The sequence below is a fragment of the Salvia miltiorrhiza genome, chromosome 4, assembly GCF_028751815.1.
Source record: "Salvia miltiorrhiza cultivar Shanhuang (shh) chromosome 4, IMPLAD_Smil_shh, whole genome shotgun sequence".
NCBI lineage: Eukaryota > Viridiplantae > Streptophyta > Magnoliopsida > Lamiales > Lamiaceae > Salvia > Salvia miltiorrhiza.
The window spans coordinates 30,448,461-30,463,346 of NC_080390.1; the positions used below are offsets into that span (position 1 = coordinate 30,448,461).

The 14,886-nt window shown below is 42.3% G+C and overlaps 1 protein-coding gene across 1 annotated transcript; it reads right to left on the reverse strand.

Annotated features, from left to right (window-relative positions):
* Positions 1-12,399: 12,399 nt before the first annotated feature.
* Positions 12,400-14,047, reverse strand: LOC131023273 (uncharacterized). The gene is made up of 2 exons (XM_057952820.1): positions 13,423-14,047; positions 12,400-12,422 (listed from the first exon to the last, which is right to left on the reverse strand). Exons 1-2 carry the CDS (start codon positions 14,045-14,047, stop codon positions 12,400-12,402), a joined length of 648 nt encoding a protein of 215 aa, XP_057808803.1.
* Positions 14,048-14,886: the final 839 nt, after the last annotated feature.

Below are 14,886 nucleotides of genomic sequence, written 5' to 3' on the forward strand. Positions count from 1 at the left end.
TTGGTGTTAGAACAAATGCTTTCGCTCTTCAATTATGTTCTCATGAGGCAAATGATGGGCGTTCATTTCACCCTTTTAGCTCCAAGCGCTCCACTAATCACCATTGTGCAACCATGGATGTTGAATATATCATCGGGTGCTAACCTAGTATCAATGATGAAGACAACCCTACTGAGAATCGTGGTGTTATCCCTCCAGCACCACCAAAAGATGTCAACAATCGAATGATGGAAAATCCTGATAAACGACTTGTAGGCGGGTTTCATTTCCCAAGGGATGTGGAACTCACCGAGGATGTAAGAGATCCATCTAGCAAGACAACCCCCATTAGCAAGTAGGATAAAACTGATGATCCCGTTGCATTGCAAGATTAAATGCTACTCATGCATAAACACATTCGAGAACTTGAGGATGTGATAGAGAAGAAAGACTGCCAAATTGAGACCTTAATCCAAGGAAGGAAGAAAATACACTCTAAACACAAGGAACATTCCAAGTAAAAAGAACACTACAAAAGAAAAAAGCATAGGCAAAAGAGAGAGTGTGAGGAATAGGATCACCCTGAGTAAAAGGCTGATTCCGCGACTATGACAAAGTGCATTTTCTGATGAAATTTTGGCAAATGCCCTGCCACGAAGCTACAAACCAATTAATCTAGATTATGATGGCTCTGAGGACCCAGAGGTCCATATAGCTCGATTCGAAGGATTGGTCATGTTGCACCAATACTTTGAGGGTATCAAGTGTCGAATCTTCTCGACAACTAGACACACACCCATCGTGCGGTGCGGGCAAAATACTTGTGTATGCCCAGTACAGACAATACACGCTCTTATGTCCCACTACAAGAACTCAGTCTTAGTGGTAAGTGTAGGGTCGAATCCCACAGGGAGTGAGGAACCACTTTGTTCTCCAACGACAAACTGAGGTGTCACAAGTCTCAATCTGTATACTCTGCACAAGAAATTAACAAGATCAATAATAACAAAGGGGTGAGGTTATTCGGTTAGGTTATAACTGTTGTTAACATTCGTTTCGGTCATAGGCATACTGATAATTCGTCCATGATCCATATAAATCCAAGGCGTGGCCCAAAGACATTGGGGCGTTTCAAGGGGTTATACTTCACATTTAGGATGGTTGATCCCATTGTGGTCACTTGGTCTGAAGGTCACACATTCCCCGGTCACAAGGCAGTGCTTCACTTCTCTATAGATGGTAGTCATACCTGTTGCTCACCAAGTATGACCCTCACCAACTTTCTCTCCCGAGGTCCCCAACTCCGCACTTTGAGTGACACATGCCTCCTGGACACAACCATTTTCGGCTTGTCAGCCGACCAGTCATAGACATGCTACGGCGCCGAGATTGCTTTCCTCGTTTGATAACCATGGCTTGATGCCTCGTCACATTTGATGGATAGTCTCTAGAGAAGCCCAAGACTGAGGAAGGACAGTGTATCCCATCAATCCTTTCCCCACCTTCCGGATCTACAACGCCTTTTATTGACACTGCTCAGCTACTCGGTCTTGGGTATACCGGTTGTCACGCCCTGGTATACCCTGGCCTTTGCTTGACACGGACAGCGTTTTACCGAACGGTGATCACCCGTTAGGCCCCTACTGCCTATGGTGTTGAACAGATCCTTCCGGAACCACGAGATTCAACCGAAAGAAATGCCTCACGAATGTTTACATGTTATCAAACAATTATTTCCACCCCTAAAACCTCACCAACGGAATTACTCACACATAGCAGAATTCATAAATACGAAATGAATTAAACACATCATAGGACAAAAGGAAATACTTGAATAGATAAAGTAATACCTAAGGCTTCGAGCCTTCAATCTTGTTCGAATGCAAAACACAACAGAAATAGGAAAATAGTACTGGAATGTAAAATTGTTTGGATGCCACACTTCGGCGAATTAAAGTAGTAAAACTAAAGTAAAACGGGAGTTCAAAAGGGCCAAGAGCTTGTGCACGCTGCACATCATCAATCTGTTATACTGCCGAATGGTCGAGGTCTAACCCTAGCTGCGCCAGCTTCATATCTTCGCCGGGATCTTCTTTCCTTCTATAGCTCAATCCTTGATTGATCCGATTGAAGATAGCGTCCAGCTGCAAGCTTTAGTCAACCTTTCCCTTCCTTCAGATCCTTCCAGCTTCTTCCTCTTGCTTCCGCTTGCTTTCTCAAAATCTCCGAGATTCACTTTCCTTTCCTGGCTTCGGCTGTCTGCTTCGCATGGTGGTGGTCAGACGGATTGCCTTCTTCGGTTTGATTCATACCAGGTGGGTTGCTTCAGGTTCCCATGCCCCAAGTTAGACTGGAGAGGTACTGCGGCCGAAGCTCCATGCTGGTAAACATGACATAGCAATCTGGGCTTGGTAATGCCCATTCCAACCACGTTCTTTCCGTTTCCGCTCCACTGGACATTCCTTCCTTAACAACTTCGTTTTCCCCCTGGACAGACCTGAACTGACACAAATAAAGAGAAAAATAGGGCCAAATGGCCCAAAAGTCGAAGACGCATCACACCTACACACTTAAACCATACTTGCCCTCAAGTATGTAGGTGGATTTACATAAGACACGGACGAAAAGGTTGAAAGAAAAGGAATAAAACTACGAGACACGAAACTTGCACCAACATCAGGATCAGATCATACTAACATGCATCATTCAGTTCAGTCAAACCAAAAACCAGAGTAATGAACATGCATAAAGTGTGATAGTAGTCTCTCTTTTTCTCAAGTACCGGGCTAAGTGTATACACTCTTAATTTGCTGTGCCAGTTCTTCTAAGAGTTTGATTGAAAACTACAAGTGGAACACACTAGTACGACTCATCAGAGGGTCTTTGTTTGGTTGTAATGGGGTATACGGAGCAAAGGTGGAATAAATATGGTTCAGTGGCTAATTCAGTATCACCCTTACTCAGCATACATATTCAATAAAGCTACAACCAACCCTTTATTCCCCCGTTTTCAATAGGGTTCATCTTTTCTTTGATTTTTGGCAATACTTTTCATTCATCATTTTTTTGTGCCCAGATTTTCTTTATTTTCACCAATTCCTTGTCTACCATTTCATGCACTCCCAACAATTCTTTCTTTTAGATATAGCAATAGAAAGACTCAAGAAAGAATGAATTCGGCTCAAATTGGCATAACAAGGGAATCTTTTTCACATTTATCAACAAAGAAGAATCTGGGGCCCTAATCAAAGAAATGTGCCCAAATCACACAAGTCATTACTAGCAATATAAGTCCTCAAACAAAATCTAGATTCCCTAGCACAGCAAAGTCTCACCAGAAATATGCAATTTTTTTTCAAAAACATATGGCCCTGATCTCACTGGTGGGGTACTCTCAGTAACCTCACAACTACCATCATGCATATCACACTCAACCACCAAATCAAACCATAACCAAATCAGCATGCATATTCCTATCACCATCAAATAGTGCAAGTAAGACTCGACTCAAACAAAGATTATAAAGACACTAAAACATGAAAATCAAAAGACAAAATAAAACCTAATCTAAGAGTTCAGGGGAAAAGAACTTAGTCATTTTGGTCGAAGGATCTCTCATCCGCATTCAGCCTCTTCTTGATTTCTTTAAAACTAGCCTCCATTGCTTTGAATCATTCCTCCATGGTATCCCTCAAGGTGGCCACTTCTGCACCCAACATCAGCAGCTCATCCTTAATCTCCTTCAGTTCGACCGTCAGCATGGCAATCTCGCTACTGACCAGGCGAGATGCACCCTGTTCCTTTGCAATTTTCAGTTCAGGTCTAACCGAGCTGCCCTCCGGGTGGACCAGGCGGTGACCGCCTTTCTCATCAACCTCACAATTCGCCAACGCACAAGACGCCCGATATCAAGGAATCGGGTCTCTGCTACAGCTGCTTCATCTGGGGCCTCATCGTTGAAATTTGCAAGTTTCTTCGCCAGGAGGGTCACCAGCGGGCATAGGGAGAGGTACTTGTTGGTGTGGGTTACCCCATACTGAAACTGCATTGCTGCGGTGAACCCAAAGTTCACCCTCTTCTTCTCCACCATGCACCAGAGCAAGAAAAGCTCTTGCTGCGTGACCACATTCGACCCCTCGATCCGGCCGTAGATGTTGTATGCCAACCATCAATGGCATATCTGCAGAGCTGGGTCGCGGATTTCGTTGGACTTGCTGATGTTTTTCACATACTTGGCCCCCGTCGAGATTTGAGACCAGTAAAGGTCAATCTGACTTAGCCACTCGGGTGGAGCCATGGTCTCAGCCTGCTTATACTCATCATCATACACCTCCTTGTCCTCGATCACCCCCAGGTGGATGTTCAAATCGTTGATGGAAAGTGGGAACATCTTCCCCCGCAATTGGAAACGCAGGGTACCTGGTGTTTCAATCGAGTAATTTCCCTTCGGTTTGAACTCCACCGTGCTCATGAACTCCTCCGATATTTGCTTAAATGCCAACACGTTCCATTTCAGGATTTTCCCCCAACCAATGCTCTTAAAATACCCCTCCACGCATTCTTTTATCCCAAAATCATCCAACACTTTGGTAACCAGAAAATACCACGGGGTGATTTCCCGGTTCTGCAGAACATCATACCTCTGACTGTCTCTCGGTATGACCGTCTCCATAGTGCTAGGTCGCACCACACCTTTGCGCTTGACACCCTTGGGTTTTGAAGTGATTGTGCTTGTCACCGGCTTAGTAGGGGCAACCACGTCTTCGGAGTTGGAGCTTTCCACAGTCTCGGTCCTTTCTGGGCCTGCCTCCATCGGCTCTTCCATCTCTTTGGCCTTTCCTTTTTCGGCTGCAGTAGGCTTCCTCTGTCTCCTGCTCTGTTCGCCTTTGGTTCTGGTCTTACTGAAGGAATATTAAACTGAATTAACGTTCCGCTTTGCCCGATGATCGTTTCTTGGTTATTATTAATTTACCATACAACGATTAAATCCTAACATGCTCCTATGAATTTAACAGCTGCACATTGGAGTTCAGAAATACCTGAAGAATTCAGAAGAATTCGTCAATCTGTCGCTGAACAGGTCAGCCAACTTCAACGCTCCGTTTGACCCCTCAAACGACCTCCAATCGTATTTTGTGCAGAAATACGACTTCTTCGTCTTCGAAAGAGCTTTCCGTGGCCGCCTGATTCGTCTGAATCGGAGTTCTGTGGAGGAAGTTATGGCCGTTTTACGGAGACTGCCAGAACTTGGTTTCCTGCGAAAATCTGACTCCAGCTCTGATCTTCTCGACTGTATCCCGCTCAGCTTTCACCGTTGGATGGACAACGATCTATGAAAGTCCCAAGAGAGAATGCTCCACACTTTTTCCTGCGCCCCACAGCTCTCTCAAAAACCCTAATTTTCATCAGTATCTTTTCCTGAGAGCTAACAGCTGTATTTAAATAAAATTAAATACGTGTGGGCACAGAATTAGTGTTGGAGGCGTCTTTCTCTCCTTCTAGGGCTAGGAGACATTGGGCCAGTCCAGGGACCAGATACAAGGAATAAAGATGGGCCTCAAATAAATTAATTTATCTATGGTCAGCCCAGACCATAATTAATTTATAAATATCAGTTCATTCCACTAGAGAACCGATACTGACTTACCCCTTTATTGCCGGTGATGAGTCGGGGCTTGTATTTAGACTTATTAAATCTCCGTATTTAAAATATCCGACATCCATTAATTAATTAGAGCTCTGACAGCTTAAATTAATTAATCTCTTTATAAATCCTTAAGCAGTACCACTCAAACTTTATTATTACGCCTGAACTTAATCAACCTGCAGGGTTTAGCGTAATAAACCTTATTGAGCTCCTTAAGGGGATGTCATTATCCTATACCGGATACGGGTACTAATACAGATAATCAAATATCATATATTAACCGCTATCACCCAAGATACAGAGTACTCGAGTTAGCATTTAACTCTCGCCCATAGTAAGTCAAAGTGATATACGAATTAACATATATATCTGAATACTTATTAGTATTAAGATTTATGAGTCACCGAGATCTTGATTTTTCACTTAAGTCAGATAGAAGAATACATCTCAACTGTTGGTCCTATCAATACGTAATGACGTACCAGTATAGACAAGTAGCCAAGACAAACTACTTCCATCTATACTGCAGCCTAAACCAATAACTTGTCCTAGAGTTATTTCGGCTGTGATCATATTATATCTCTTAAGGTTATTCCAATTATATGGTCTTCTGTGATCTACAACACACCATATAATCTACTTATATAGAGATAAAGAACATACATATGCAATCATGAACACAATCAGATAGGAGATTAGATAGTGAACTTAGGAAACATTGTATACAAGCATAAAACGTTCTTGCTTTCAGTATACAAATCCAACAATCTCCCACTTATACTAAAGCAAACTTTTAGTATACAATGCGTCTATTTACCAATCACCTAACACTTCTCCCACTTATACTTAAAGTTTCCTAAGTGGGTGGCATCAATCTGGCATCAATCGCATTCCCATCTTCCAATGACCATTTGCGATAAGCCTTTTGTGTAAGATCAGTAGGTTTCTCCAATATGTGAGAATTTATTCTTTGAGCACATAACCTCGATTTACGAATAATCGTATAACTTGGTACTTACTCTCCATGTGTTTGACCCCTTGTGGTTCTAGGATTCCTTAGAGTTTGCAACTGCACTTGAGGTACCACGAAGGTGATGCTCTCACGCAAACTAGGAATCATTCTTAGACCCTGGAGGTAGTGGTCAAACCAAAAGGTTTTACCTCCCAAGGAAAACACATAGCTCGAGGTAATTATTCTTTGTTCCGGTCAGCCTGGAAATCCGAAACCGTATAATTCAAAAAGGGAACTAAACTGTCTAACTGGTAAACTACCCTTATTCTCTAGTCAAGGACTTGAGAATATAATTTTACCACAGTTCAGTCTTAACTAGAACTATACTGATATCTTACAATCATGCTAACTGCATAGCAAATATAAGATCTCGTATATAGCAATCCATACATGAAGCTATCTACTGCGGAAATGTAGAAAACTGCCTTCATTTCCTCAACCTCAATAGGCATCTTAAGACATAGTCTTTAGATCAAGGAACGCCATATCTAAAAGGTAGCAATCCTTTCTTGGCGGTATTCATACTAAAACGAGTATTCTCAGTATCAGTGTAAGACACTCGAGATAAGCCCAACATCTTTTTCTAGTGATCCCTTATAACCTTGATCACAAAGATGTATACTATACCTCCTTAGTCTTTCATCTGAAACTGTTCGGATAACCATTACTTTATGTCCTGACAATAGCTCCATATTGTCGCCAATTAGGAGGATATTATCTACATAAAATGCAAGATAAACCACATCACCGATGACACGAGAGCGATTGACACGAGATGCTTCTCTCCCTCCCTCACGTAACCTTTAGGTTGTTGCACATGGATGTCCTTCCCTCTTTCAAGGAAATATATATGACATCCATTTGCCAGACCTCGATGGTTTAAGTGAACTGCTATGGGTAAAATGATCCGAATGTTCTGAGCATGGTACTGGCAAAAATATCATCATAACCTATACCCTCACACTGGGCATAACCTTTCGCCACCAGTCTAGCTTTAAAAGCTACGACCTTGCTCATTCGGGCTTATCATTCTCTTGTATACTCACTTGCAACCTATGGCTTTACGGCATTCTGGTAGCAAGATTCTCTTAGTATACAACCATATTCTTAATGGATTGCTCCATTGAGGCGTGCCATGAATCTACATTCTCGTCTTCCACTAATTCCAAGTAGATATCTGGGTCGATTCTCTTATATTCACTACCAGAGACTGAATCCAAAGATTCTCCCAAGAATATAAATCGATCGGGTTGTCCCACAACCCTCCCACTACAATGGATCTGTGGTGGCACATGTGTGTCAACAGTGCGTGCAGTGTCTTGTGGTACAAAACTCTTGCACACTTGGCTTGGGTGATGGAATCGCCTGTCTAATGTCTTCAATTTCTTGAAGCACACTATCTGACTTGGATTAGTGATTATTCCCATAGCCCACTTCTAAGAATCGTGTGTCATTGCTAATAACCACCTTCTGATTCTTTAGGACTAATTGCAAAGATGCATAACTCATCATTGAACATATTTTTCCAAGAGTGACCTATTTCTTCTCTCTACCACACCATCTTATATAGGGATTACACGGTGTAGTAAACTGGGTTGGAATCCCAAACACTGACAATGAATCAGAAAAGATCATTCCTAACACATTATTGGCCCTTTATCCCCTTTGTCATGAATGACCTGGTCTCCATCTTTTCCTCTATACAGGATTCGCAGGTTCGAAATAGTACAACCTGGATTGAATCCAATGTACTTATTTAGACACGAGCCTTTGGATCCTATTAAGATAGATGTGACCTATTTCTAGGGTATCAATATATGTGTAAGATCCTCATGAGAGATTAGCCTTAACTTTTCTCTTTCTTTTGTTCGATGATGTAAATGCAATATAAAGGTATTTTGTAGACAAGTTATAGTATGAAGAGAGATGTTCAAAATACCAGAATAGACAACTTTGTCATTTCTTATGATAGAAACACCACTATCAAAAATGACATAAGATCCATCTATTCAAAATTTTGGAACATGATAAGGAACTCTCAAAAACTAAACTATGTCTTTAGAACTTAAAGACAAGGCTTCAATTGCAACAACTGCGACTCTAGTCACGTTGCCTATGAAAACAATCATCTCATCACTTCTCAGCTTCCTTGTCAGCTTAAAAAGCCATGCAAGGTGTAACAATCATTATCAGTTTCTCTCGTTATCCACTACTCACAACTGAGTAGAAAATGAGCTGATATGTCTCAGTTACTATAGCAAGTGAAGTACCTTATCCCTTTGCCTTGAGTATTGAAAGAAGAAATCTCCAATACTCAATCTTATCACACCACTACTCCCACTATTTCCCTTGTCTGTCTTGCCCCTTGGATCCTTCTTCTTCCCGTCATTCGACGAAGAAGGTGGCTCTCCTTTGGCAATAACAAGTGCTTGCACATCTCTTTTCCCACAACTTCCTTAGCCGTAACTAGAGCACTCAAAAACTCAAAAAGAGTATTATCTTTCTTGCTCATAACAGCGTTGAGGCAGAAGTTCTTAATTAAAAGACTTGGGAAGAGAGTTCAAGATAGTATCGACTTTTGCCTCACCGTCGATACTCCCACTGAGCAAGTCAAATCCGTCAAAAATTGCATGACATGCTTGTGCACTGAGCTGTGCTCACTCATAAAAATAACAAGATTACTCTCATCAAATTTAAATGAGCAGCTCAGTTCGACTCTCTGAACACTTTCTTGAGATTCAGCATGATGCTAATAGCATTGTCCATGCCCTGATGTTGGAGCTACAAGGCTTGTGACATTATACTCATAATATAGCATATAGCCACATTATTCGTCTCATGCCACCTTTTATGTAATTCCTTTTTCTCATCAGTTGACTCATTGTTCGGACCATAAGAACGTGGAGTAGTAAGCAACACAAAAATTGTGTTAGTTTGTGATAAAGATAGAAATCCAAAACTGCGTTTCCATTTTATATATGTGGACCGATTAAAAGACTTGTGCAAGAATAAAGAAACAGGAGACATAGACATATCTGAAAGTAACGAACATAAAGCACATAATTCGTAACAATAATATTGTAACCTTTTGATAAAAACAATATTAATGAAACCTCCAACTGCCCAAGAAATCTCACGAGTAAGCCACGTTAGGGTGGTCGTTTACACATGAATTCCTCAACCAGACTATTTACCTAGTCGTTTAATTTCCATCCATGTCAACTTGACCTTTTGACAAAGGAAATTAATTGTTGGACTTAAACCAGACCATATCATATTCAAGAAGGGACTCCGTTGGGGAGTTGTACATTGTACTTGAAATGATATCTAAACAATAACCACAATTTAACCTTGATGATTAAATTCTTGAAATTAGCATACTCACTAGGACCATACCGCTTTCAATTTAATCTCTTGGCTATCTTATTTAAAATCCATCCTCTAAAGTACTTATGAAAATCATACGAGTAAGCCACGTTAGGGTGGTCGTTTACCGCATAACTCCCACTACTTAAATGGATTTAAATATTTTTAATAGAAATCTCAACTTAACAAACTTGTGAAGTCAAATATGAAGTAAGCCACGTTAGGGTGGTCGTTTACTCATATTCTCAAACACTTTGTCTTGAGACCGCATGTGGAGGTCTACATAATTTTAAGAATAAAAATTATTTAGTAATAACCACAATCTAACTTTGAAATTAAATTCTTGAATTTGACATACTCACTAGGACCATGCCGCATTCAATTTAATTTCTTAGTTATCTTATTTAAAATCCATCCTCTAAAGTACTTATGAAAATCATACGAGTAAGCCACGTTAGGGTGGTCGTTTACCGCATAACTCTCATTACTTAGATGGATTTAAATATTTTTAATAGAAATCTCAACTTAACAAACTTGTGAAATCAAATATGAAGTAAGCCACGTTAGGGTGGTCGTTTACTCATATTCTCAATCACTTTGTCTTGAGACCGTTTGTGGAGATCTAAATAATTTTAATCGTCTATAAAATTACTAATACAGCTTAGTCTTTTTCTTTCAAAAGGTTTGATCATGCTCAACACATAATCCTAAACATGCTCATCTAGAACGCAACATGTAAAACATGCTCGCAGAATTCTAAAACATGCTTAAGAAAACGGCAAACCTACTAGCATGCTCGTCTAAGCGCAATTAATAAACAAATATTAACAAGCAAAGACGTGCAAAAGCAGGTAAAGAGCATAAGGGATTAACAACCACGACATGCAAAGAACATAATTAAAGAATTAAAATTCTTCGTGACCCATTCGTGGAATCCCATTTCTAATCTATTACAATAAAACAATAGAAAAGAAATTAAAAAAAAAAAAAATGGGCAAAAACAGCCCAAAAACTCTCCAATCCAGCAATTGGGCTCAAAAGCCGCGGCCCAGCCCTTGTTTGGGCCCAAATTCGCGGTCAAAGGCCCAGAACCCGGAGTCAACAGACCCTACCCGCGAACAGTACCCGGATCCGCGCCTCGGATCCGGTTCCTCACCCTTCTGACCCGCGACCTGCACCCTCCATCGCTAGGGTTTCGCGCCGCCAGAGCGGCGCTGCATACAATCCGGTCGATCTCAGGCGTCGTCGCCTACCAACTGCTCTCCTGCTGGCGACATCGTCAGCCATTGCTGCTGCTCCGGTGAGCCTCCACCCGACACCAGCGTCGCAGCGCCGCGATTTCCGCCTATCGCCGCACCCTCCGTCTCACGGTCCGGCACCTCCAGCAGCGTCAACGGTCGGCAGCAGCTCTCGCTTGACTCGGCTTGGCGTCCCCGGCAGCAGCAACGAATGGCGACAGCAGCGGCTCCAGCGTGCGGCAACAGCAGCGGCAGCGTGCCGCCCGCCGGGCGCGCAGCGCGCAGAGCGCGCAGGCGCAGCCCCGGGCGCGCACCGCCCCTGCCCGCTGCTTCCAGCCCTCGCCCAGCCTCGCCACGCCTCGCGCGGCCGCCTGCAACCTGATTCCGGTGCCGGGTTGAATTGGCAAACAGCCTCATCCCCGTTCTTCGTGTTCTTCGTTTGTTCTCCAAAATTACAGATTACAACAGAAAAACGAATACAATTCGAAAATCTAATCTAACCACGGATTTTCTCGTGGTGGAAAAACAATTACAACGTCAAACCGACGTATTCCACGAATCAACGAATCACGAAGAACAACAACAGTTAAAAACAACGCACATTATTAATCGTACATAAATTAATAATAGAGCCAAGAAATTAATCCTGGGCTCTGATACCAATTGAAGGAATATTAAACTGAATTAACGTTCCGCTTTGCCCGATGATCGTTTCTTGGTTATTATTAATTTACCATACAACGATTAAATCCTAACATGCTCCTATGAATTTAACAGCTGCACATTGGAGTTCAGAAATACCTGAAGAATTCAGAAGAATTCGTCAATCTGTCGCTGAACAGGTCAGCCAACTTCAACGCTCCGTTTGACCCCTCAAACGACCTCCAATCGTATTTTGTGCAGAAATACGACTTCTTCGTCTTCGAAAGAGCTTTCCGTGGCCGCCTGATTCGTCTGAATCGGAGTTCTGTGGAGGAAGTTATGGCCGTTTTACGGAGACTGCCAGAACTTGGTTTCCTGCGAAAATCTGACTCCAGCTCTGATCTTCTCGACTGTATCCCGCTCAGCTTTCACCGTTGGATGGACAACGATCTATGAAAGTCCCAAGAGAGAATGCTCCACACTTTTTCCTGCGCCCCACAGCTCTCTCAAAAACCCTAATTTTCATCAGTATCTTTTCCTGAGAGCTAACAGCTGTATTTAAATAAAATTAAATACGTGTGGGCACAGAATTAGTGTTGGAGGCGTCTTTCTCTCCTTCTAGGGCTAGGAGACATTGGGCCAGTCCAGGGACCAGATACAAGGAATAAAGATGGGCCTCAAATAAATTAATTTATCTATGGTCAGCCCAGACCATAATTAATTTATAAATATCAGTTCATTCCACTAGAGAACCGATACTGACTTACCCCTTTATTGCCGGTGATGAGTCGGGGCTTGTATTTAGACTTATTAAATCTCCGTATTTAAAATATCCGACATCCATTAATTAATTAGAGCTCTGACAGCTTAAATTAATTAATCTCTTTATAAATCCTTAAGCAGTACCACTCAAACTTTATTATTACGCCTGAACTTAATCAACCTGCAGGGTTTAGCGTAATAAACCTTATTGAGCTCCTTAAGGGGATGTCATTATCCTATACCGGATACGGGTACTAATACAGATAATCAAATATCATATATTAACCGCTATCACCCAAGATACAGAGTACTCGAGTTAGCATTTAACTCTCGCCCATAGTAAGTCAAAGTGATATACGAATTAACATATATATCTGAATACTTATTAGTATTAAGATTTATGAGTCACCGAGATCTTGATTCTTCACTTAAGTCAGATAGAAGAATACATCTCAACTGTTGGTCCTATCAATACGTAATGACGTACCAGTATAGACAAGTAGCCAAGACAAACTACTTCCATCTATACTGCAGCCTAAACCAATAACTTGTCCTAGAGTTATTTCGGCTGTGATCATATTATATCTCTTAAGGTTATTCCAATTATATGGTCTTCTGTGATCTACAACACACCATATAATCTACTTATATAGAGATAAAGAACATACATATGCAATCATGAACACAATCAGATAGGAGATTAGATAGTGAACTTAGGAAACATTGTATACAAGCATAAAACGTTCTTGCTTTCAGTATACAAATCCAACACTTACTTCCTGCCGGTGCTGGTCTGGCCTTAACTGGTAATGGGGGCTTCGCAACATCAAGCTTCATTTTCACTCCTGGTCTCTTGCTTTGCGGTATCGGAACCTCCACCTCCTCCTCTTGCACGGCCTCAACTTCTTCTTGCTCATCAGCCTCCTCTTCGTCCATCTTCTCTTCTTCCACCTTCTCCTCCTCCGCTTTCTCTTGTTCTTCTCCTTCCGTATCCTCGGAAGCGGTTCTCTCCTCCTGCATGGAGGTTTCTGGAATTTGCGGTTGAGGTTGGGCTTGAACAGGAGGTGGTGCGACAATGGATCGCGCCGGAGTTGCCTTGCCCATCTGGGCTTTCTTCGATTTCTTCACAGGAGGTGAGAATTCAGGTTCCTCTTCGTCCGGTTTCTCCGGTTGTTTTGACTCAGCGGCTGTTCTTGCGTCCTCACGTTCCTCTTGTTGAAGGACTTCGGCACGCCCTCTGTCCTCGGGTTGAATAGTCAGCAAAGGGTCTTCAATGACTTTGGTGGAGGTCTCCTCCGAAGCGGTTCGCCTCGTGGTCCGCTTTGGAGGTGGGGGTTTGGTGTTCTTCTTCTTCGGGGGTTGGGTGCTTCCGGAGCCAGTTCCTCCTTTGGTTTTTGCCATAGTGATTTGCAAAGATCAAAAGACTTAGAATTAGCGTGGAAGTTTTGGATTTTGTGGGGATTTTGGGAGCAGGGTTGTTCTTTAAGAAGAGTGATCGGCAGTTATGGAAATTTAGGGTTTGGGGCGAGTGGAGATCGTGGTGTAGCAGTTTTCGGAAGTTAGGGTTTGTGGGAGAAAATCGTGGGTTAAGGGCTTTAAAGATGGTAAGAATGGCGGTTATGGTAGAAAAAAGAAATTTTTAAGGAAAGAAATCATGGCAAAAATTTGAATTTCAAATTTTCTGCGGAAACCGAAGGGCTCCCGTCACATCGCCGCTTGCCACTGACACGCTTACGTCACCCCTCTTCGTAAGCCCTCTTCCAGATCATTCCAACCCCCAACTCTCCACCTACACACTTTGCAACGCAAAGTGGGCTCGGATTCTCCTCTGGGCCTCCTTCCAATTCATCTTGGCCCGACTCCCTATAGGGTTAGTGCATCCAAACAAAACAAAACAACTTGAAAAAAAAGAAAGAAAATTCGGTACAGATCATACCGAAACTCAGCACTGGGTTGCCTCCCAGCAAGCGCTCTTGTTTCCCGTCTTGAGCTCGACTCTCTCTTCATCTTTACTCGTACACAGGGTCGAGAAGGTGGCATTTCTCCTTCTCCTTTTCCATCTCAGCAAGTTCATGGTATGGCTTCAAGCGATGCCCATTCACCACGAACGTATCAACTCCATTGTGATCATACACTTCTATGCTTCCATTTGAAAAAAATTCTTTGATCACGAACGATCCTGACCACTTTGAACGAAGTTTCCCAGCCATCATCTTGAAGCGTGAATTGAAAAGTAGGAC